General features: G+C 67.7%; 1 protein-coding gene across 1 annotated transcript; it reads left to right on the forward strand.

Moving 5' to 3' along the window:
• The first annotated feature begins 903 nt into the window (after positions 1-903).
• Positions 904-22,277, forward strand: COL11A2 (collagen type XI alpha 2 chain). The gene is made up of 66 exons (XM_066986897.1): positions 904-1,021; positions 5,611-5,772; positions 5,855-6,065; positions 6,155-6,317; positions 6,426-6,551; positions 6,851-6,940; positions 7,839-7,970; positions 8,132-8,257; positions 8,712-8,771; positions 8,897-8,938; positions 9,028-9,243; positions 9,369-9,455; positions 9,693-9,749; positions 9,883-9,936; positions 10,045-10,098; positions 10,170-10,223; positions 10,518-10,571; positions 10,931-10,984; positions 11,092-11,136; positions 11,303-11,356; positions 11,465-11,509; positions 11,672-11,725; positions 11,851-11,895; positions 11,978-12,031; positions 12,416-12,460; positions 12,546-12,599; positions 12,741-12,785; positions 12,893-12,946; positions 13,106-13,213; positions 13,293-13,346; positions 13,443-13,496; positions 13,596-13,640; positions 13,760-13,813; positions 13,937-13,981; positions 14,060-14,113; positions 14,185-14,238; positions 14,341-14,394; positions 14,487-14,594; positions 14,705-14,794; positions 14,874-14,927; positions 15,011-15,118; positions 15,192-15,299; positions 15,371-15,424; positions 15,523-15,576; positions 15,749-15,856; positions 16,126-16,178; positions 16,278-16,332; positions 16,421-16,474; positions 16,618-16,671; positions 16,761-16,868; positions 16,949-17,002; positions 17,100-17,153; positions 17,454-17,507; positions 17,615-17,668; positions 17,771-17,878; positions 17,999-18,052; positions 18,151-18,204; positions 18,396-18,503; positions 18,696-18,749; positions 18,887-18,922; positions 19,003-19,056; positions 19,232-19,517; positions 19,600-19,712; positions 19,806-19,874; positions 20,166-20,399; positions 20,753-22,277. Exons 1-66 carry the CDS (start codon positions 943-945, stop codon positions 20,897-20,899), a joined length of 5,379 nt encoding a protein of 1,792 aa, XP_066842998.1. The 5' UTR covers positions 904-942; the 3' UTR covers positions 20,900-22,277.
• Positions 22,278-22,528: the final 251 nt, after the last annotated feature.

Below are 22,528 nucleotides of genomic sequence, written 5' to 3' on the forward strand. Positions count from 1 at the left end.
CGGGTTGGGGCTGGGGGGGACGTGGGATCGGGAGACGGGATGTGGGATGGGGACACAGGATGGGGATTGGGACCACGACATGGGATGGGGACGTGGAATGGGGACGGAGGGCAGGAGCGGGGCAGCTGGGATGGGGACGTGATTTGGGGACAGGGACATGGGGGCAGGGGTTGGGGATAGGGTCAGGGATAGGGACGGGAGTAGGGTCGCAGACATGGGATGGGACATGGGACAGGGGCGATATGGGACGGGGGTGTATGGGGATATGGGACAGGGTCTGGGGATATGGGATGGGGATAGGGGATAGGGCATGGGGACAGGGATGGGGATATAGGATGGGGTGGGAGCGTGGGACAGGGCTGGAGATATGGGATGGGGGTGGAATGGGGATATGGGACAGGGGCTGGGGGTATGGGATGGGGATAGGGGATGGGGATATGGGATGGGATGGGATGGGAATGGGGGATTGGGATATGGGATGGGGACAGGGGATGGGGATATGGGATAGGGGATGGAGATATGGGATGGGGGACGGGGCTGGGGGGAATGGGGATACGGGATGGGGACGGGGATGGGGATATGGGACGGGCAGGGGATATGGGATGGGGACACGGGATGGGGATACGGGACGGGGATGGGGATATGGGATGGGGACGGGAATGGGGATATGGGACAGGAGATATGGGGATGGGGACGGGGATATGGGACGGGGATGGGGCCAGGGAATGGGGCCGGGGGCGGGCCCGGGGGGGGGGGGGGGGGGGGCGGGTTCGGGCCGGGGCAGCCCCGGGGGCCGGGCGGGGGCGGGCCGGGGGCGGCGGGGCTGGGGCCGGGCAGCGGCGGGGCCGCGCGCACTCGGGACGGGACCGAGCCCGGGAGCGGAACGGGAACGGACCGGGACGGGAACGGAGCCCCCCCTACCCCCCCCAGCCCGGCCCCGCCATGGCCCGGCGCGGCCCCGCGCTGCCCCTCGCCCTCCTCGGGCTCAGCCTGGCCCTGGCCCGGCCCGCGGCGGCCGCAGGTGGGAGCACTGGGGGGACTGGGAGCACTGGGAGCTGCTGCTGGGGGGACTGGGAGGGACTGGGAGCTGCTGCTGGGGGGACTGGGAGGGACTGGGAGCTGCTGCTGGGGGGGACTGGGAGCGCGGGGAGATGCTATTGGGGGGACTGGGAGCGCTGGGAGCTGCTGCTGGGGGGACTGGGAGCGCGGGGAGATGCTATTGGGGGGACTGGGAGCGCTGGGGAGATGCGACTGGGAGGACTGGGAGCACCGGGAGATGCTGCTCAGAGCACCTGCGGTACTGGATCTGACTGGGAGCTGTTACTGGGATGGACTGGGTCTGTCTGGGAGCTGTTACTGGGAGGGATCGGGGAGGTGATGCTTGGAGCGATGGGGATATTGATTCTTAATGGGAGCTGTTACTGGGAGCACTGGGAGGGAGTGGGGAGGTGCTGCTCAGAGCACCTGTGACACTGCATCTAACAGAGCTGTTACTGGGAGCACTGGGAAGGACTGGAAGCTGTTACTGGGAGCACTGAGAGGACTCAGAGGGACTGGGGAGGTGCTGCTCAGAGCACCTGAGATACCGGTTCTAACTGGGAGGGACTGGGAGCACTGCAAGGGGCTGGGGAGATGCAGCTCAGAGCAGCCAGGGTACTGGATCTAAGTGGGAGCTGTTACTGGGAACACTGGGAGGACTGGGGAGCTACAGCTCAGAGCACTGGAGGTGCTGGGTCTAACTGGGAGCTGTTACTGGGAGCACTGGCAGGGACTGGGGAGATGCTCAGAGCACCCGAGACACGGGATCTAATTGGGAGCTGTTACTGGGAACACTGGGAGGACTGGGGAGCTACAGCTCAGAGCACTGGAGGTGCTGGGTCTAACTGGGAGCTGTTACTGGGAGCACTGGCAGGGACTGGGGAGATGCTCAGAGCACCCAAGACACGGGATCTAATTGGGAGCTCTGACTGGGAGGACTGGGGACCTACAGCTCGAAGCACCAGAGGTGCTGGGGCGAACTGGGAGCTGTTACTGGGAGCACTGGGCAGATGCAGTTCAGAGCACCGGGGATGCTGCAGGGCTCTAACTGGGAGACACTGGGGAGCCGATACTGGGAGTGCTGGGGAATCCCGGAGATGGTAACCGGGAGGTGCAGGGGGGTGGTAGGTGGGGGCTGTAACTGGGAGAACTGGGCTGTAACTGGGAAATGCTGAGGAGCCCTCACTGGGAGATGGGAACTGGGATGAGGCTTTAACTGGGAGATACTGGGAGGGCTCTAACTGGGGGGGGGGGGGGAGCTGTAACTGGGAGCACTGGGGGGCTGTGGCTGGGAAATACAACAGGACTGTAGGTGGGACCTGGGGCAAGCGGCACTGGGAGCTGCCGGGGGCTGGCACTGGGAGCACTGGGAGTACTGGGAGCTGCTGGGGGCCGGCACTGGGAGCACTGGGGTGGCCGCGGCACGCCCGCACCGCACTGGTCCCACCCGGGATATTTTTAGCCCCGTGGCCACCGCAGACAGCTCCGGGCTGTTTATAGCCCGGGGCGGGGGGACGGGGAGACACCGGTGCCACCCGTCCCCACGGGACCGGGGGGTCCTGGTGGTCCCCACCCCATAAAAAACCCCAAAGAAAACGGGGCCCCCCCCGGGGACCCCGTCCCCTCCATCCCCTTTTCCATCCCTACCCCATCACGGGGGTGCCCCACGTGTGCCCCCCCAGTCCCCATGTGTCCCCCCCCCCCCCCCCGGTGTCCCTCACCCCCTCCCCATGTCCCCCCTCCCCCTCCGGTGTGCCCCGGCCCCCCCCGGCCCCATAAACGCGCTCCCGCCCAGGCTCATTTTCCACTCGCTCCCGGCCTGGCAGCGGCCGCTGGAAATTCCTTGGGTCGGGATCAGGCGCAGGCGGCTGCCGGCTGCGTGCCCCCCCCCCCCCCCCAAATCACCTTCCCCCAACCAACCTTTTTCCAGAATCAGCCCCTTTCCCCCCCCTCCCCCCCCCAAAAAAAAACAACCCCAATGGCTGAAACCCCAGCACCTGGGGTCTGGTAGGGAATGTGGGTTTTGGGGGCACCTGGGGGGGCTTTGGGGGCACCTGGGGGGGTTTTGGGGACACCTGGGGGGGCTTTGGGGGCACCTGGGGGGGCTTTGGGGACACCTGGGGGGCTTGGCGACACCCAGGAGTCTTGGGGACACCTGGGGGGCTTGGGGACATCTGGGGGGCTTGGGGACACCAAGAGTCTTGGGGACACATGGGGGTCTTGGGGACACCCGAGGGTCTTCCTGGGGGCCTTGGGGGCACACAGGAGTCTTGGGGACACCTGGGGGTCCAGGGGACACCTGGGGGCCTTGGGGACTCCCGGGGGTCTTCCTGGAGGTCTTGGGGACACCTGAAGGTCTTGGGGACACCTGGGGGACCTTGGGGACACCCAAGTGTCTCGGGGTGACCATGGGGTCTCGGGGCCACCTGGGGGTCTCGGAGCCACCCGGGGGTCTTCCTGGGCGTTTTGGGGCCACCCAAAGGTCCTGGGGCCACCCAGCGGAGGCCACCCGGAGCTCCGGGGGTCTCGGGGGCTCCCCGGGGTTCTCCGGCGCCGCGCCGGGAGCTTTGGGGACGGCGACCTCGGCTTGGGGTCCCCAATTGCCCCCCTCCCCAGTCCCAGGGGTCGACAAGGAGATGGAGAAATGGGGTCGGGGTGGGAGGGGGGATGAGGGAAGGGGGGGGGGGTGCTGCATTTTTTTTCCCCGTGCCCCCCCCCCGGGAATTGAGCTATGCATCCGTAATGGGTTTTCCTCTCGCTGCGGGGCAGAAGAAAGGTGTCTCTGTGCTGCCCGGGCTGGGAGGGGGCCAAGCGCTGCGGGCGGCGAGGAAGAGGAGGGGACCTTCGGCCTCGCGTGTGCGCCTGTGTCCCCCCTCTCCCTCCTGTGTGTCCCCCCCCCCCTTCCTGCTCTGAGCATCCTTTATAGGGTCCTGGGGGGGCTGCGAGCTTCCCCGCCGCGGTGCCCCCTCCGAAATCTCGGCCGGGGAGCGGGGAGGGGGAGGAAGGAGGGTGAGGATGATGAGAAACGCAGGCTGGGGGCTGGCTGGGGAAGGCTCGGAGGGGGGGGGGTGAAAGGGGGGGGGGGGGACGGACGAACGGGTGGGTGGAAGGGCGGACGTGGGTGGAAGGACGGACACGGGATGCGCGCGTGGCGTGGCGCCCCTCTGAATGGGGTTGGGGTCTTGGGGGGGGGAAGGGGAGGGAGGGAGGGGAAAGGTTGGGGGGCTTGGGGGGGGGGGAGGCCTCGGTGCACACCCCCCGTCCGTCTGCCCGCCCGCCCGCCCCATGCCCCCCCCGTGCTTGGCCGCGGCCCCAATGGGTTCTGCAGATGGTGGGGACGCGGGGCCGGCGCTGGGAGCTGGGCAGGGGGCCGGGGGGTGGGGGTGGGGGAGGTTTTGGGGGTCTGCTTGCGGTCTGGGGGGGGCGGGGGGGGGGGCGGGAGGTGGTGGTGGTGGCGGGGAGGGGGACGCGGGCACAGGTGAGAGCCCCCCGCTGCCGCCCAGGCGAACAAAGCCGCCCTTCATGGGCGTCCCGGGGGGGGAGAGATCGGAATTCGGATAGCGGCCGGACGGGTGTGCCGGGCACGGCTGCGGCGCCCCGCAGTGCCCCGCGGTGTCCCACGGTGCCCCACAGCACCCCACAGCACCCCACTGTGCCCCACAGCGCTCCATGGCACCCCTGTGGTACCCTTGGGGCAGCCCCTGTAGAGCATGGGGAACCCCATGGCACCCTATGGCACCCCGTGGCACCCTATGGCACCCTGTGGCATCTTATAGCACCCCGCAGTGCTTGGGGCACCCATGGCACCCCATGGCACCCTATAGCACCCCGCAGTGCTTGGGGCGCCCCATGGCACCCCATGGCACCCTATAGCACCCTGCAGTGCTTGGGGCACCCCATGGCACCCTATGGCACCCCGTGGCACCCTATAGCACCCCACAGTTTGGGGCACCCTTTGGCACCCTCTGGGCCCCCCTGGCACCCTGCAGTGCTTGGGGCACCCTATGGCACCCCAAGGTACCCTACAGTGCTTGCTGCTCCTCAGCACCCTATAGCACCTTATCATACCCGGGACACCCTATGGCACTCCATGGCACCCTATAGCACCCTGCGGTGCTTGGGGCACCCTTTAACACCCTATGGCACCCCACGGTACACCGTAGTGCCTGGAGCACCCCGGGGTACCCTACAGTGCTTAGCGCAGCCCTTGGTGTCTGGGGTACCCTATGGCACCCTATGGCACCCTATGTGACTCTGGGGCACCATATGGAATCCTACGGGACTCTGGGACACCCTATGGCACCCTATGGGACTCAGAGGCACCCTATGGCACCCTATGGGACCCAGGGCAATCCTATGGCACCCTATGGGACTCAGGGCCATCCTATGGCACCCTACGGGACTCTGGGGAACCATATGGCACCCTATGGCACCCTATGGGACTCCGGGGCACCCTATGGGACTCTGGGGCACCCTATGGCACCCTATGGGACTCAGGGCCATCCTATGGCACCCTATGGGACTCAGGGGCACCCTATGGCACCCCGTCACAGCCACTTCCCCTCCCCCCAGATCCCGTCGACGTGCTCCAGGTCCTCCAGCTCCACACCCTGCCCGAGGGCGTGAAGAAGGCGCCGGGCTTCTGCTCCCAGCACGGCGCCGCCACCGCCGACAACGCCTACCGGATAACGCGGCGCGCGCAGCTCAGCGCGCCCACCCGCCAGCTCTTCGCCGGTAAGCCCCGGGACGCCGCCGCGGTGCCGGCGCCGGTTCCGAGCCGCTCCCCACGTTTCGGGGCGCGTCCCCGTGTTTTTAGGTAAATTCCCCGAGGATTTCTCCGTCATGGCGCTGGTGAAGGCCAAGCCCGGCGTCCAGGCCTTCCTGCTCTCCATCTACAACCGGGACGGCGTCCAGCAGCTGGGCCTGGAGCTCGGCCGCTCGCCCGTCTTCCTCTACGAGGACCAGCACGGCCGCCCGGCCCCCGAGGACTACCCGCTCTTCCGCGGCGTCGACCTGGCCGACGGCGAGTGGGTACCCGGCGTCGCGCCCCGAAACCCACCCCACCCAAGGTCCCAGGACCCCAGCACCCCGTACCCACTGCCGGGTGTCCCCGCAGGTGGCACCGGGTGGCCCTGAGCGTCCGCGGGCGCACGGTGACGCTGCTGCTGGACTGCCAGGAGAAGGTGAAGCGGCCCCTGCCCCGCAGCGCCCGCCCCGTCCTCGACACCCGCGGCATCACCGTCTTCGGCACCCGCATCCTGGACGAGGAGGTTTTCCAGGTACGCCAATTTTTTAATTTGCTTTAATTTTTTTTTTTTGGGGGGGTGGGGGTCCCGCCTCGCCCCCAAAAACCCTGTATTTTGCCCCCCACCCCCCTCCCCCTGCAGGGCGACATCCAGCAGCTGCTCATCGTGGCCGACGCGCAGGCGGCCTTCGACTACTGCGAGCACTACGCCCCCCGCTGCGCACCCGGCGGCCCCCAGGCGCAGGAGCCCCCCCGGCAGCGGCACGAGGTGGGGGTGCAGGGGCTGGGGGGGGGGTGGGGGGGTGGATTTGAGGGGAGGGCACGGGGAAGTGGGTGGCTTGGGGGTGCACGTGGCGCCCCCCCCGGGTGGATTTGACACCCCCCCGTAAAAATATGAGGGGGTGTCCCCCCCCCCCCCTCGCCGTGTGCCCATTGAGGGCTGCGTTACGGTGACGTGTTCTTCTTCTCGCCCCCGCCACCCCCATGTCCCCCCCCACGTCCATCCGTCCGTCTGTCCGTCCGTGTGTCCCCCCCTGTGTCCCCCCCCCCCCCCTCCCCCCCTGGCAGTACTTTGAGGAGGATGCGGAGTACTACGAGTACCCCTACTACTACACAAATAGCGAGGACGGGCCCCCGCAGGGGGGGGGCCCCGAAAAGGTAACGCCGGGCAGGTCCGACTGCCCGTCCGTCCGTCTGTCCGTCCGTCTGTCCGTCCGTCTGTCCGCTGTGTCGCAGCGCCCCCCCCCCCCCCCCCCCCCCCCATTTGCCCTCTCCCCTCCATCAGTGGCCGGAGCATGGATAGAAAAAGAAGGAGAGGGACGGGGATGCTGCAACGGGGGGGGGGACCCAGAGTCATCGTTCCCCCCATTTTTGGGGGTTCCCCAGGGTGATACTGGGTGCTCTGTCCCCCTCCATGACTTGGGTGGGTTCGCACGTCGTTGCTGCGGCATCCTCATCGCCACCCTCCTCCTCCTCCTCCTCCTCCTCGTCGTCGTCCTCCTCCTCCTCCTCCTCGTCCTCCTCATCCTTCCTCCTCCTCGTCCTCCTCCTCCTCGTCCTCCTCCTCCTCGTCCTCCTCCTCTTCCTCCTCCTCCTCCTCTTCCTCCTCCTCATCCTCCTCATGCTCGGAGCCAGATGCCCACTGGGCCGAGCCCCCGCCCACCACCCCAGGGCCAGCCCCCCAAACCTTCAGATGATGATGATGATGAACATGGCACCCGCCTCCGGGCAATAGCCCGGTGGTGGGCAACGTCCCAATAACGGGATTTCCCCCGAAAAATACAAGAGGGGCCCGAGCTGTGGCTCCCCCCCGGGGACCGGGGCCATCAGGAAGCGAAGCAACAGCTACCAGCAGGTAGAGAATGATCCTGAGCCCCCCCCGAGCCCATTTCACGAATGGTCCCCCCCCTCCGGGGGCTGCCGTCGCCCCGCGATCGCTTGGCTTCGCTTGTCTGTCCGTCCGACTGTCCGTCCGCCCCATTGCCCCTGTGACCGCTCACCCCCCCCCCCCCATATCCCCCTCCCCTATTTCCCCCCCCCGAAACCCCCCCACTAGGCAATGGGGCTGCCCCCCACCCAGGAGCCCCATGGGGCCGCCGCGACCCCGGATCACCCCCCGGCCCCGCAGTGGGACCCCGACGGTGCGTCCCGTGGCGATACGGGGCCAGCGGCCGCCCCGCTGCCGGAGGTAACGTGGGGTGGCAGGGGGGTCTGGTGCCGCCGTGGGGTGGGGGCACTGGGGCGGGGGGGTCATGGTGGTGGTGGTGGGGTTAGGGGGGGCCCAGGATGCGTCAGGGGGGCGGTGGTGGCTGTGGGGCGCCAGTAATGGGGTCTCTCCTTGGGGCGAAGGAAGGGGCGGCCGGCCCCGTGTACGGGCATGACTCCGAGGAATATCGCGACTATCGCGACTATCACGACGGGGGGCTGGCGGAGCTGGGCCCTGCCATGTCAGCCGAGAGGCAGGAGAGCGGAGGTGTAAGTGTGTGTGGGGGGGGGGAAGGGGGGGGGGGGTCCGTGCGTCCCGTCTTGATGTCCGTGCGTCCCGTCTTGACGTCCGTGCGTCCCGTCTCGATGTCCGTGCGTCCGTCTGTTCTGTCTCCGTGTCCGTCCGTCCGTCTCCTCGTCATCGCCGCATCGCTTGTGTGTGCCCCCCCCGCCGCCATCACCCCCCCCCTTTCTTCCTCAGCCCTTTTCCCCCCCCCCCCATCCCCAGTCCCTAAATCCCCTCTCCTTTGGGGGGGCTGTTTTAGGGTGGGGGTCAACTCGCCCTGAGCAGCTCGAGTTAATTGTGTGTAGGGGGGTGAGCGCTAATTAAGGCTGTGTTAATTGTATGGGGGGGGGGGGGGGGAAGCACTAATTAAGGCTGTGTTAATTGTGGGGACCCTGTACTGACCGCTCCCTTTTGGGGTTACATGCCTGCCACCCCCAGGCTGCGCGAGGCGCCAGGGGCTACAAGGGCGAGAAGGGCGAGCCGGCCGTCATTGAACCGGTACGTGACCCCTCCCCCCGAAACCTGAGACCCCCCCCCCCCCAAAAAAAAACAAATGGGGGGGGGGCACATCCCCTCTGCCTGTGTCACCGCCGTGTCCCTAATGTCCTTCTGTCCGTCCGCAGGGGATGCTGGTGGAGGGACCCCCCGGCCCCGAGGGACCCGCGGTAAGAGCCGGTGGGGGGCACAGCGGGGTGGGGTGGGGGGGCAGCAGCGCCTGGACGCCCCTTCCTCATGCTGCCCCCCAACACCTCAGGGTATGTCAGGACCACCGGGGACGCAAGGACCACCGGGAGCACCGGGAGAACCCGGCGAGAGGGTGAGTAGGGGACGGGGCGGGGGTGGTGGTGCCACCGTGATGCCACCGCCCGTGACCCCGCTGCTTGTCCCCAACAGGGACCCCCCTGGCCGCGCCGGGCTGCCCGGCTCCGATGGGACCCCCGGCCCCCCTGGGACCTCCATGATGCTGCCAGTGAGTTTCTGGAGGGTGGGGGGATTGGGAAGATGGGGGTTGTGCCCCCCCAAAATTGGGGAGGTGGTGGACGGCACGGGGACGGTGACGCTCGTGTCCCCACCGGCCACCTCTGCCCGTCCCAGTTCCGCTTCGGCAGCGGCGGCGGCGACAAGGGCCCGGCGGTTTCGGCGCAGGAGGCGCAGGCTCAGGCCCTCCTGCAGCAAGCACGGGTGAGTCTGGGGGAGACTGGGGGTGGGTGTGCTGGGGGGGGGGGGGGGGGGCCTCATGTCCCTTGAGACCCCGCTGTCCCCTTGGGGACAAAGGACAGAGGCTGCCACCATCGCCCTTCCCCAAGCTGCGCGCTGGCCGCGTGCATTTCGGGGCACGTGGCCCCAACAATACGCATGTTTTGGTGTGTGTCCCCCCCCCCCGGAAAAATAACCCCCCTCTTTCTGCTTCTCCTCCAGCTGGCCCTCCGGGGCCCCCCCGGACCCATGGGGTACACCGGCCGCCCCGGGCCCATGGTGGGTATCGGCTTCCCGGTGGGTTTTGGGGGTGGGGAGGGGGCTGCAGGTGCCTATGGGGTGGCTGGGGGGGGGGGGGGTCTGGTGTAACCGTGCCCCCCCACATACCCCCTGTTCCGTGCTCTGCTTGCAGGGGCAGCCCGGCAGCACCGGGATGAAGGGCGAATCCGGAGATTTCGGGCCCCAGGTGAGAGCCCCCGGTGTTGTGGTGTCGTCCCCCCCCGCTTCCGTTGGGCTCCAAGCCCCTGCATGCCTCGTTATCGGGGACCTCGTTAACACTCCTCCTTCCCTCCAGGGTCCCCGCGGCCCTCAGGGACTGACAGGACCCCCGGGAAAGCCAGGCCGGAGGGTGAGTTTTGGGGGGGGCTGGAGGTCGGGGTCAGGGGGTCCGTGCCCCTCTCACCCCTCCGTGTCTCGCAGGGTCGACCAGGAGCTGACGGCGCCCGGGGGATGCCCGGCGATCCCGGTGTGAAGGTAACTGTGTTGGGGTGGGATGTGGGATCCCCTCGGGATCCCCTCAGGATCTGGGGGTCCCCGGGGTGCCTGTGACCCATGAGGATACCACTGGGGATCCTGGTGCTGGGAGGGGACGCTCGGGACGTGGTCCCCTTTTGGTGGCACGGCGGCTCCATGGGTCCAGTGTGGGTCCGGTGTGGGTCCGGTGTGGGTCCGGTGTGGGTCCGGTGTGGGTCCGGTGTGGATTTGGTGTGGATCTGGTGTGGATTTGGCGTGGATCCAGCAGTGACATCTCTGCTTCCCCCTCCCCAGGGTGACCGAGGCTTCGACGGGCTGCCGGGGCTGCCGGGTGACAAGGGGCACAGGGTGAGTGATGGGGGGGGGGACACACGGCGGGGGTCCGGGGGCAAACCCCGCTGCTTCTCTCCCCCCCCCAACACACGCACACACCTCCGCCTCCCCTCCCGGTGCGCACCGCGGGCTGAGCAAACACTGGCGCCCCCGCCGCCAGCCGTGTTGCTCCCCCCCCGGCGGCCGGCACAGAGCCCCCCATTGAGGGGGGCGGCGGCGCAGACACTGTGCGCATTCACGGCGCCCGCTCGCCCTGCCCGCTGTCGCTCAACGCCCGGTAGCCGCCGCGCCGCCGCCGCCGCTGCCACCGTGCCGCCGCGCTCCGGCACGAGCCTGGCACCGCCGCGGGGACGTGACCCCGGCTTTTCCCGCAGGGCGAAACCGGCTCCCAGGGCATGCCAGGCCCCCCCGGTGAGGATGGAGAGAGGGTGAGTGGTGTCGTGGGGGGGTTGTGGGGTGGGGGGGGTCGGTGGTCCGGCCCCGCTCACCCCCTTCCTCCCCTCCGTGGCCTTCCCCTGTGCTTGCGCCCCTGCAGGGAGATGACGGCGAGGTGGGACCCCGAGGGCTGCCCGGAGAAGCGGTACGGCACCACACGGCCATGGGGCCGGCGGGGAGGGTCTGTGGGGGGGGACACACACAGACCCAACACCCCCAGGCGTTGGCACCAAGCCCCTGGAGAGTGAGGGTCTCAGCAGTGAAGACCCCCCATGGGTGCTGCCCCCGTAACGCCCCCTCTCCCCACACAGGGCCCCCGAGGTTTGCTCGGCCCCAAAGGCCCCCCGGGAATCCCCGGTCCTCCGGTAAGTGCTGTGGGGGGGACCGCGTCCCCGTCCCCTCCCAAACCTGTTGGTGCCCCCCTGTGTGTCCCCCCCCCCCGGTCCCAATGTCAGCGTGTGTCTCCCCCGCAGGGCGTGCGCGGCATGGATGGTCCTGTCGGGCCCAAGGGGAACCTGGTGAGTTGGGGGCGGCCGGTCCGTCCGTCTGTCTGTCTGTGCTGTCAGCCTCCCCCCCAGCGCTGGGACCCCCACCCGGGGGGTTGTCCCCCCCCCTGCTGGGGACACTGGTGCTTCTTTTGGGGCGCTTTCGGGTACTGACCCCGTGTCTGATCGTCACAGGGGCCGCAAGGGGAGCCCGGACCCCCTGGCCAGCAGGGGACCCCCGGCACCCAGGTGAGCACCCCCAGGTCCATGGGGGACAAACGGACCCCTGTCACCCCCCAACAGCACAACAAGAATTGCTGGGGGGGGGGGGGGGGGGCACGGGAGGTGACTCCCACCCTGCCTCTGTGTTTTAGGGTCTGCCAGGCCCTCAAGGCGCTACGGGACCTCCTGGAGAGAAGGTGACGCGTGGGGACGCGTGGGGACAGGCAGCGCTGGCCTCTGGCCCTCGATGGGACCCTGACCCCGCTTTTCTTCCTGTAGGGCCCCCAAGGCAAACCCGGCCTCCCCGGCATGCCCGGCTCCGATGGCCCCCCTGTGAGTACCCGCTGTCCCCAGCGCCAGGGCGGTGTCACCCAGGCACTGTCCCCTGCCCGTGGCGGTGATGCACAGAGTGGCCCCGGTCCGCTTGAAGCACTGCTGCCCATCGCCTCGTGGCACGTGATGGCCACGTCCAACCATGCTGTCCCCGTGTCCCCAGCCCTATCTCCATGTTCCCAACCCTATCCCCGTGTCCCCAGCCCTATCTCCATGTCCCCACTCCTGTCCCCGTGTCCCCAGCCCAGCTCTTTGGTTTGGGGGAACCAGGTTGGGGAGCAGCCCCTGGGGGCCAGTTGTGGGGCTGGGGAGGCCTGGGGGTCACCCAGCCGGGGCTGCGTGCCCCATTTTGGGGTCTCTCCATCACCATCCCTTCTGCTCTAGGGTCACCCCGGGAAGGAGGGACCCCCCGGCACCAAAGGCCACCAGGTAAGGGCCCAGGGGACAGCAGTCAGCCCCGTCCCCACGTGGACGGCACCCGCGCATGTCCCTCACCCCGTCCTCTCCTCCACAGGGCCCCTCGGGTCCCCAGGGCCCCATCGGCTACCCAGGCCCCCGCGGCGTGAAGGTCAGTGCCTGACATTTGGGGGGGACACACGACAGCAAGGGGGTGTCTGCTGGAATGGCATTTTCTGGGGGGAGAAGAGGAGGAATTGGGGCAGGATCCCGCAGTGCTCGGTGTCTCCCCATGAATCTTCCCTCTCCCCAGGGCGTGGACGGCATTCGAGGGCTGAAGGGCCACAAGGGTGAGAAGGTAGGAACCTTCCCTTGCCCCAGTGCAATTGGGGGCATGGCATGGCCCCCCCAAAACCCCAATACCCCCCACCCCGACTGCTGAGCTCAGCCTCTCCAACCCCGCAGGGCGAGGAAGGCTTCCCCGGCTTCAAGGGGGACATGGGCGTGAAAGGAGACCGGGTAGGTGCACGCGGCGGCGCCCCGTTGAGGCCATGGCCCCGTTGAGGCCGTGGCCCTGTTGAGGCCATGGACCCGTTGAGGCCATGGCCCTGATGAGGCCGTGGCTCTGTTGAGGCCGTGGTCCCGGTGAGGCTGCCCTGACGCCACCTCTACCCGCAGGGCGAGGTCGGCGTGCCGGGGTCCCGCGGTGAGGACGGGCCCGAAGGTCCCAAGGGTCGGACGGGCCCCACCGGTGACCCAGGCCCCATTGGGCTGGTGGGCGAGAAGGTGAGGGGCCGCGTGGGCCTCGGGGAGGGCGGGGGAGCACAGCAGGCACCCTGTGACACCCCGTTTCTCTCTCCTATAGGGCAAGCTGGGAGTGCCGGGTCTGCCCGGGTACCCGGGGCGCCAGGGCCCCAAGGTGAGCACGGCAGCCGTGGGGCTGCCCCAGCTGCGTGTCCCCATTCCCCCTCCCCAAGCACTGCTGACCTCCCCCCCCCAAATTCTCCCTCCTCAGGGCTCGCAGGGGTTCCCCGGTTTTCCGGGCAGCAACGGCGAGAAGGGCGCTCGGGTGAGTGGCTGCGCCCCGCGGCGGGGCCGTGTCCCTGTGGGGGATGAGCGCCATGGGGTCCTGCCCCACGGCGCGTCCCTGAAGCGCTCTCTCTTGTAGGGTCTGTCGGGAAAATCAGGGCCCAGGGGCGAGCGCGGCCCCACGGTGAGTCTGGGGCAGGGCTAACGGGGGGTCCTCGCTCGGCCCCTCTCCAGCCGGTTGGGGTCCCAGCACCTGACTCTATGGGGTGAGGGTCCCTGAGCCACCTCTGTCTCCTTCCACAGGGTCCCAGGGGCCAGCGGGGTCCTCGAGGAGCCACCGGGAAGTCGGGGGCGAAGGTCAGTGCCGGGGCTCTGCTCAGTGGGGCGCTCGCACGGACGCGTGCAATGGTGCTCGCCCGGCGCATGCCACGGTGGATCACCGACTGGATGCCCTAAAACGTGCTCTCCTTGCTCCCACAGGGCACCTCTGGCAGCGATGGCCCCCACGGTCCCCCGGGAGAAAGGGTAAGAGGGTGCCCCCGCCGGGATTTGGGGGCGAGGGGGTCCCACGTGCCCTAACCACCCTGCTCCGCTCCGCTCTAGGGCCTGCCGGGACCGCAGGGAACCAATGGCTTCCCGGGACCCAAAGGACCTCCCGTAAGTAGCGGGGTCCCCGTCCGCCCCTGGGGTGCTGCCAGCACCTCTCACCCCCTGGTCCTCTCCCGCAGGGCCCCCCCGGCAAGGACGGGCTCCCCGGGCACCCCGGGCAGCGAGGAGAAGTCGTAAGTGTCCCCCCCCACCCTAAAATTACCCCCAAACCACCTTGGCACACTCGGGAACTTCACCCTGTGCTGACCTCTCCCCCCCTTTCCTCCCTCCTCCAGGGTTTCCAAGGCAAGACCGGCCCCCCCGGCCCCCCCGGGGTGGTGGGACCGCAGGTGAGCACTGCCCTGGGGGGGCTGCTGCACCATAGGGGTGCACCCGCTCCCTTCGGGGCCGTGCTGATTCTCGCCCCCACCCTATACGCCAGGGACCAGCTGGGGAGTCCGGCCCCATGGGGGAGCGCGGCCACCCGGGGCCCCCCGGCCCCCCGGGAGAACAAGGGCTGCCAGGACCATCTGGCAAAGAGGGCACCAAGGTGAGGAGGCTGTGGGAAGGGTTTTCGGTGCCGTGCCAATGCCAGGGCTTGGTTCAGCCACCGGGGAACAGGGGCCCCTGTGGCTCAGCCCCTCTTTTCCCCTGCCCTAGGGAGACCCCGGTCCCACCGGCTCCCCCGGGAAAGACGGCCCCGCCGGCTTGCGGGGCTTCCCCGGCGAGCGGGGCCTGCCCGGCACCCCGGTGAGTATTGCCCGTCCTCGGTCCCCCCCCCGCTGTCCTCCCCCCCAGAGGCATCGCACTGATCCCCCTCCTCTCGCAGGGTGGCCCAGGGCTGAAGGGCAACGAGGGACCGGCGGGACCCCCAGGACCCGCAGTGAGTGCGCACGCCCTCCCACCGCTGCTCGCCGCGGCCCCATGGCTCCCCTCGCCTTACTCCCCTCCCTCTTGCCCCCCCAGGGCTCCCCCGGGGAGAGAGGAGGACCGGGACAAGGTGGCCCCGTTGGCCCCCCTGGGCGACCGGGACCACAAGGGCCACCGGGCCCCGCCGGAGAGAAGGGCGTCCCCGTGAGTACCGCAGGGAGCGGCGACACGTCCCCCGATGTCCCCGTGTCCCTCACCCTCTTCTTCTTCCCCCCAGGGTGAGAAAGGTCCCATGGGCCCCGCTGGCCGAGACGGCGTTCAGGGCCCGGTGGGCTTGCCCGGCCCCGCCGGCCCCCCCGGTGGCCCTGGCGAGGACGGTGACAAGGTGAGGTGCCACCCTGCCCCGGTGGCCCCGCGGCTCCCAGTTGGGGCTGATCCCTCGGCTTCTTCCCGCAGGGCGAGGTGGGCGAGCCGGGCCAGAAGGGCAGCAAGGGCAACAAGGGCGAGCACGTGAGTAGGGCCGGTGGCCCCCAGCCCGTGCCCCCCCCCCCATGTCCCCCTCCTGTGGGGCTGTCCCAGCCTCGCTGACCCCTTCCCTCCCCTCGCAGGGTCCTCCCGGTCCCCCCGGGCCCATCGGGCCGGTCGGGCAGCCCGGAGCCGCCGTGAGTACCTGATGGGGGACGTGGTTGGGAGGGGGGCTCCTGCCCGCGTTGTGTCACCCCCAGGGTGGGGACGACGGCGGCCAGGAGGTGTCCTTGTGTGTGTGTGTGTGTGTGTGTGTCCCCCGCCTCCTCGGTGAGCCGAGCGGCACCAACCCTCCTTCCTACCCCGCAGGGCGCCGACGGGGAGCCGGGTGCCAGAGGTCCCCAGGGCCACTTCGGTGCCAAGGGTGACGAGGGGACGCGGGGCTTCAACGGCCCCCCCGGCCCCATCGGCCTCCAGGTGAGCACAGAGACCCCCCAGAGACCCCCTGGAGACCCCCAAAGACCCTCCGGAGACCCCCCGGAGACCCCCTCGCTTTGCTCTGCCCCACGGCGAGCGAGGCGGGTGCTGTCCCCACAGTGCCACCGCATCTGCGTCCTGCCTGGCCCCAAGCATTTGTCACTGTTACCCGATCCCCGTCCCACTCCTCGACACCCGTTGCCCCCTACCTGCCCCCCAACACCCTCTGCCCCCCTCCCCCCATTTTAACCCTTTCTCTTCGGTTCTAGGGTTTGCCAGGCCCAGCTGGTGAGAAGGGCGAAACGGGCGACGTAGGACCCATGGTAAGTGTCCTTGCCACCCCCCCCCCCAAAGCCATGTCACTTTTTGGGGGGGACACCCCGCAGACCCATCCTCACGCTGTGTTTTTCTCCCATTCTAGGGCCCCCCCTGGCCCCCCAGGCCCCCGTGGCCCCGCTGGACCCTCTGGAGCTGACGTAAGTGACCCCCCTCTCCCCCTGTGGCCCCAGGATCCTTTCATGGGGGGCACTGGGGTGACCGCCTCTGCTCTCCCCCCCCCTGCAGGGACCCCAGGGACCCCCTGGAGGTGTTGGCAACCTGGGCCCCCCTGGGGAGAAGGTACGTCCGTGGCTCGCAGACAGTGGGGTCCACCCCGAGCCGTGCCTCTGCGGGGTGGTGGTGGTTCAGCGGGGCCAAGGGACCCCACTGGGGGGCTTGGTTTGGAGGGGGGGGGGGTTCACTTCTCTCTCTTCCCATTTTAGGGGGACCCCGGTGAATCGGGGGCCCCGGGCATCCAAGGGGAACCAGGAGTCAAGGTGAGTGCCTGTGGGGGGGAACCCAAAGCCTGGCCCCGTACCCCCCCAGCTGCCTCTGCAGGGTGCCGACCCCTTTTCTTGCACCGCAGGGCCCACGAGGAGAGCGAGGGGAGAAAGGAGAAGCCGGAGCCGCCGGTGTGGCCGGGCCACCGGGGGGAAAAGGCCCCCCCGGCGATGATGGGCCCAAGGGCAACCCCGTGAGTGTGGGGGGCACGGGGCTGGGTGGCTGCGGTGGCTCTGCGTGGTCCCCCCACGCTCACAGCTCTTTCCGTGCCAGGGTCCCGTTGGTTTTCCCGGCGATCCGGGCCCCCCCGGCGAAATGGGCCCCAGGGTGAGTGTCGCGTCCCCAAGGGACTGCAGGACTTATGGGGGGGAGGCGGGGGGGACTCAGGGCTGCGGGCTCACCCCAGGTTTTCCCTTCCCAACAGGGCCAGGACGGTGCCAAGGGCGAGCGCGGGGAGGACGGCGAGCCTGGGGAGCCGGTGAGTGCTTGGTTTTGGTGGGCACCCTGCTTTCTGCGCCCCCCTCCTTAGCTGCCTGGGGCCATCCCCATCACATCCCCTTCCAGGCTCGGGGCCGAAGCTGCCCCAATGTTTTGGGGTGCCACAGCATGGGGAGAAGGGGCCAGCACCACGCTCACATCCATGCGCCCAGCCTCTGGCTGCGTCTGGCGTCCCGCGGCCTGGGTTCTCCTCGCGTGCCCCGGGATCCTCCTCACCACCTCCATCCTGATTTTGGGACGAGGCCAGCTCCCTTCACTCCTCTCTCTCTCTCTCTCTTAGGGCTCGCCAGGTCCAACGGGCGAGAACGGGCCTCCCGGGCCCCTGGGGAAGAGGGTAAGTGGTGGGTGAGGCCGGCTCCAGCTCCTGTGCCGCCCGCCTCGCTGTGTCCCCGTCCCTTGCCACGTCCCCGTCCCTCACTGCCCTGTTTCTCCTCTCTGCAGGGCCCTGCTGGCTCCCCCGGCCCCGAGGGGCGTCAGGGTGAGAAGGGCGCGAAGGTGAGCGATTCTGGGGGCCACGGGGGTCCCACGGGGAGACCCCGGTGGCGCTGCTGAGCCCACGTGCGGGATCGGCCTCACCTGGTTCCTCTGTGCCCGCAGGGAGAACCCGGAGCCGTGGGTGCTCCCGGCAAGACCGGTCCCGTGGGGCCCCAGGGCCTTGCCGGCAAGCAGGGACCGGATGGTCTCAGGGGTCTGCCGGGCTCGGTGGTAAGTGACAATATCCTGGGGGGGGGACATCGAGGTGCAGCTGCCATCGCTGTGCGTCCCCGGGGGTGGCGGTGGCAGCTGCAGATAGCGGGGCCTCACGCAGTCCTCTGACCTGTTCAGGGAGAACAAGGCAAGCCGGGCACCACAGGGCAAGCTGGGCCACCAGGACCAGTGGTGAGTGTGGCCCCACTCCCCCGCTGCCGCCCCCCGAGCCGGGGGGCCCCCGCTTTGTGCTCCCCGCATCGCACGAGCCCGCCCGTGTACCCCCGCAGGGTCCCCCAGGTCTCCCCGGCCTCAAAGGTGACACCGGTGCCAAAGGAGAGAAGGTGAGCGAGGCGCCGGCGTGCGACCCATGCCCTGGGTCACCGCTGCGCCCGACGCGAGTAGGGAACGGTGACGCCTCCACGTGGGGCGCGCCGGTTCCTGTGTCCCCTGAGCGCTGTCCCCACCCGGCATCCCCCACGTCCCTGTGCTGACCTCCCGTGTCTCTCCCCGTGTGTTCTCCCCCCCCCTCCAGGGCCACCCTGGTCTCATTGGCCTGATCGGACCCCCAGGGGAGCAGGGGGAGAAGGGAGACCGGGGTCTGCCCGGCCCCCAGGGCTCCACAGGGCAGAAAGGAGAAACCGTGAGTGTGGGGCTGGGGAATGGGGGGGCTGGGGGGGGACAGGAGGAAGGGTTCAGAGCGGGGTCGGGGTTGGGATTGGGGCTGGGGGGGGTCTCCGGGACTGGGGTGCTGGGGGAGGCGGGGTGGTGGAGGTGGGAACGGGGCTGCCCCCGGTGTCCTCATGCTGATGTCCGCTCTCCTCCCATCATACAGGGGATCCCTGGAGCTACCGGACCCATCGGCCCCGCTGGCCCCCCCGGCCTTCCCGTGAGTGCCCTCCCACCTGCTGCCGGTCCCGCGTCCCTCCTTCCTCTGCCTCCAGTCTCGTCCTTGCTCCTTGCCCTCCCTGTTTTCACCCTTTCCCCCCCCTCCCCAGCACTGACAGACCTGGTCTTGCTTTGTAGGGCCCAGCAGGTCCCAAAGGTGCCAAGGGAGCCATGGTGAGTACCGAGGCCCCCGCCCCGCCACCCCCCTGCCCCCTGCCCAACGCCTGTCCTCTCTGAGTGTCCCTTTCCTCTAGGGCCAAGCAGGACCCAAAGGCGAACGCGGACCTCCAGGACCCCCCGGACACCCGGTGAGCGCCCCAAGGTTTGGGGCCAGGGGAAGGGGTGAGGTGCGGGGTGGCGGGACACAACAGCCAGGAGTGGCTTCCAAAGGACACCTCGTGCCTCAAGCCCTGAGCGCGGGGCGGTTTCGGGATCCGTCGGGCTCCTCATTTTGGGGTGCTGAGGGTGCTGTGCCCACCACAGGGGCCCCCCGGGGAGGTGATCCAGCCCCTGCCCATCCAGCTGCCCAAGAAGAGCAAGCGCTCCATCGACGCCAGCAAGCTGGTGGAGGAGGAGGAGGAGGAGGGTGGAGAGCGAGCAGCCGCCGACCAGGCGGCTCGCGACTACGCCGATGGCATGGAGGAGATCTTCGGCTCCCTCAACTCCCTCAAGCAGGAGATCGAGGGCATGCGGCGCCCGATGGGCACCCAGGACAACCCGGCCCGCACCTGCCAGGACCTGCAGCTCAGCCACCCCGGCCTGCCCGACGGTGAGCGGCGCCGCAGGGTCGAGGGTGGGCAGCGGGCGCGGTGGCGCTGCCCCATGCGCTGAGCCCTCTCTTCCCTGCGCAGGCGAGTACTGGATTGACCCCAACCAGGGCTGCGCCCGAGACTCCTTCAAGGTCTTCTGCAACTTCACAGCGGGCGGGGAGACCTGTGTCTTTCCCAGCAAGGACATAGAGGAGGTGAAGGAAGGGGCACGGCGTGGCCGCGGGAGGCAGGGCGGCGGGGATCGCCCATGGGTAGAGGTCCGCTCATGGCTGCCTCTCCTCTTCCAGGTGAAGATGTCGTCCTGGGAGCAGGAGGAGCCCCAGCGGTGGTTCAGTCAGTTCAAGGAGGGCAGCAGGGTAAGGGTGCTGCTGGCTCGCAGGGGATGTGCTCGATGTCTGCGTGTCCCTGAGCGAGTACCTTGCTTTCGGTGACGGCTGGGTGCCCGTCTTCCTCTGTTTCTGAGGAGAAAGAAATGTCCTCCAACAGGCTTTGAACCCATCAGCCCTCCTGACCATCACCCCTTCCCTGGCTCCCTCCTCTCGGAAACGTGGGGGTCCACATCCCAACAGAACCCCCCCAGCCCCCCTTTCCACACCCCCTCTGGCCACCGTCCCCCATTAATTCGTCTCCTCTCCTGTGTCCCACAGTTCTCCTACACAGACTCGGACAGCCAGCCCCTCGGCGTGGTGCAGCTGACCTTCCTACGGCTCCTCAGTGTCTCTGCCCGCCAAAACTTCACGTACCACTGCCACCGCTCGGTGGCCTGGCACAGCACCACCGCCGGGGACCATCGGCATGCCCTCCGCTTCCTGGCTGCCAACGAGGAGGAGCTCAGCTACGACACCAGCCCCTACATCAAAGCCGTGACGGACGGCTGCGCGGTGAGCACCGCAGCGGAGAGGAGGGGCTGGACACGACGGGGAGGGAGATGTAAAGGGGAGCGAGATACGGGGGGGCTGGAGGTATACTGAGGACAGAAAGGTGAAGCAAAAGGGGTGGATGAAATGGGTAACGAGGACAGAGGAGGCACCAGAAGGTGCTAAGGTGGAGAGCCTCTTTTATGAAGCCCGTCTGAGAGAGTTAAGGTTATTTAACCTAGAGAAGAGAAGGGTCCGTGGGGACCTTGCTGGACCTGGAGGGGGACTCAGCAGCAGCAGAAGTGGGATAAAGAGAAGGGCTGGCTCTGTTGTCCCCAGTGTCCCCAACCCCTGACCCATCTCCCCATCCCCTGCAGGCACGAAAGGGCTCCAGCCAAACGGTGCTAGAGGTGAGCACGCCCCGCCTGGAGCAGCTCCCACTAATGGATGTGCGAGTCATGGACTTTGGCGAGCCCAGCCAGAGGTTCGGGTTCGAGGTGGGACCAGTCTGTTTCCTCGGCTAGGACCAACCAGTCCCCTACAACTGTCACCCTCCCTGCCACACCCTGGCCTCCCGTGGGGCGATCCTTGCCCCCTCGCCTCCCCACTGCCCGCCCCTCGTGTCACCTCCCCACCTGCTGCTGCGAGGGGCGGATGTGGTCAGCCCTGTCCGCACACGTCGAGACCGAAACGCCATCACCTCCACTGGGGCCAGGGTCTGGAGAGATGCCAAAGAGACTTTAATGCTTAGAATAAATCTATATTTTAATATGTAGAGAGACAGAGAGGAAAATTTTTAACTGATCCACTGGCTACCTCCCTCGACGCCCAGCAGTGCTCCCTTCCTCCCAGTATCTCGCTCCGAATCCCAGTGCTCCTTCCCAGCAATCCCAGGGCTTCATTTTCCATGCTCCCAGCTCCACAACCCCAGGGAAGCCCTCGAGGAGCACACCCGCCAGCAAAGGGAGCATTGCTTGGCTTTGCTCTCTGCCCGGAGAGCTGAAGGGTTTCAAAGCAAGCCCAGGCCACCGCCGCCCTTGGTGGTCATGCACCGCTAGCGAGCGCTCGGGGTTAGCACGAGAGTTCTCGTATCTCCCTCTCCATGCGGATTCGCACCACAACAGCCCTTGTGCTTCCAAGTCATGGTCAGAGGGACTGGACCCGTGGCCAAATGTGTCCCCAGGCATGCCATCTCCTGTATATACAACCCCACGGCAGCAGTGCCTGACCACCTCCGACAACTGAGCGACGTTTGTGGGTTCCCTAGCCCGGCCCAGCCTGGCTCATAGAGGTGAAGCTGCTGCTTGACTTCGTTAACTCTGCTAATCCAGGCTAATTAATTTGAAAAAGCTTCCCTGTCGCATCAGGGTGCCACTTCACAGCCCCGCAGCACCCGTCAATGTGAAGGGTGCCGGTCCCTGTCCTCAGTCCTACCTCCGGTCACTGCGAGGCGTCCTCGTGATGGGTGTGCTTAAAAAGCCCCCAACACCGCCTGCCCATAGCCCGTGGAAAGCAGTGAGGAAGAAGGAATTTGTGTTTTTACTGTGTTTTATTTTTTTTTCTATTTTAAATTAATTATATTATTTAAAGGAGTGGATACAACCATCAGTACTGGTCCCTGCTGCGTAATTTTTGGATTTTCCCCCCAAAAAATAAGATGTGAATTTCCGCATGACCCAGCACAGTGCCTGGGGGAGGAGGGAGGAAAAAAAAAATAAAATAAAAAATTATTTTCTTGGTGCCGTCCGATAAAAAGAAGTTTATAGGGCACCAGTCTTTGCTTTTTTGTTTTCTTAAAAAGCAGAGGCATGCCCCCTGGTGCTGAGCTGGCGGCGTGTGTAATGTTTTGTAAGTAATTTTTTAAGTTGTATTGTAATATATCATCTATAATTTTGCTGCTTTTGGGGGGGTCGGTTATTATTTTTTTGTTGCCTTTCTCTCTCTTTCCCCTCGCTCGCCGACCCGAGCTCCTCCGTGACGAAACTCCCCCCCTGCGGCGACGAGTTCCCATCTTTGGGGAGAAAACGGGGAATAAAGAGGCAGGTGCCTCCATCCCCTGCTTGTAAACCCGCTGTAAAGGGGCAGCGCTCGTCCAGAGGGGGCCGTCACGGCGCCATTACCCCCTCCTCTGCCCCACAGCCCCCCCGGTGCCC

The sequence above is a fragment of the Anser cygnoides genome, chromosome 35, assembly GCF_040182565.1.
Source record: "Anser cygnoides isolate HZ-2024a breed goose chromosome 35, Taihu_goose_T2T_genome, whole genome shotgun sequence".
Taxonomy (NCBI): Eukaryota; Metazoa; Chordata; class Aves; order Anseriformes; family Anatidae; genus Anser; species Anser cygnoides.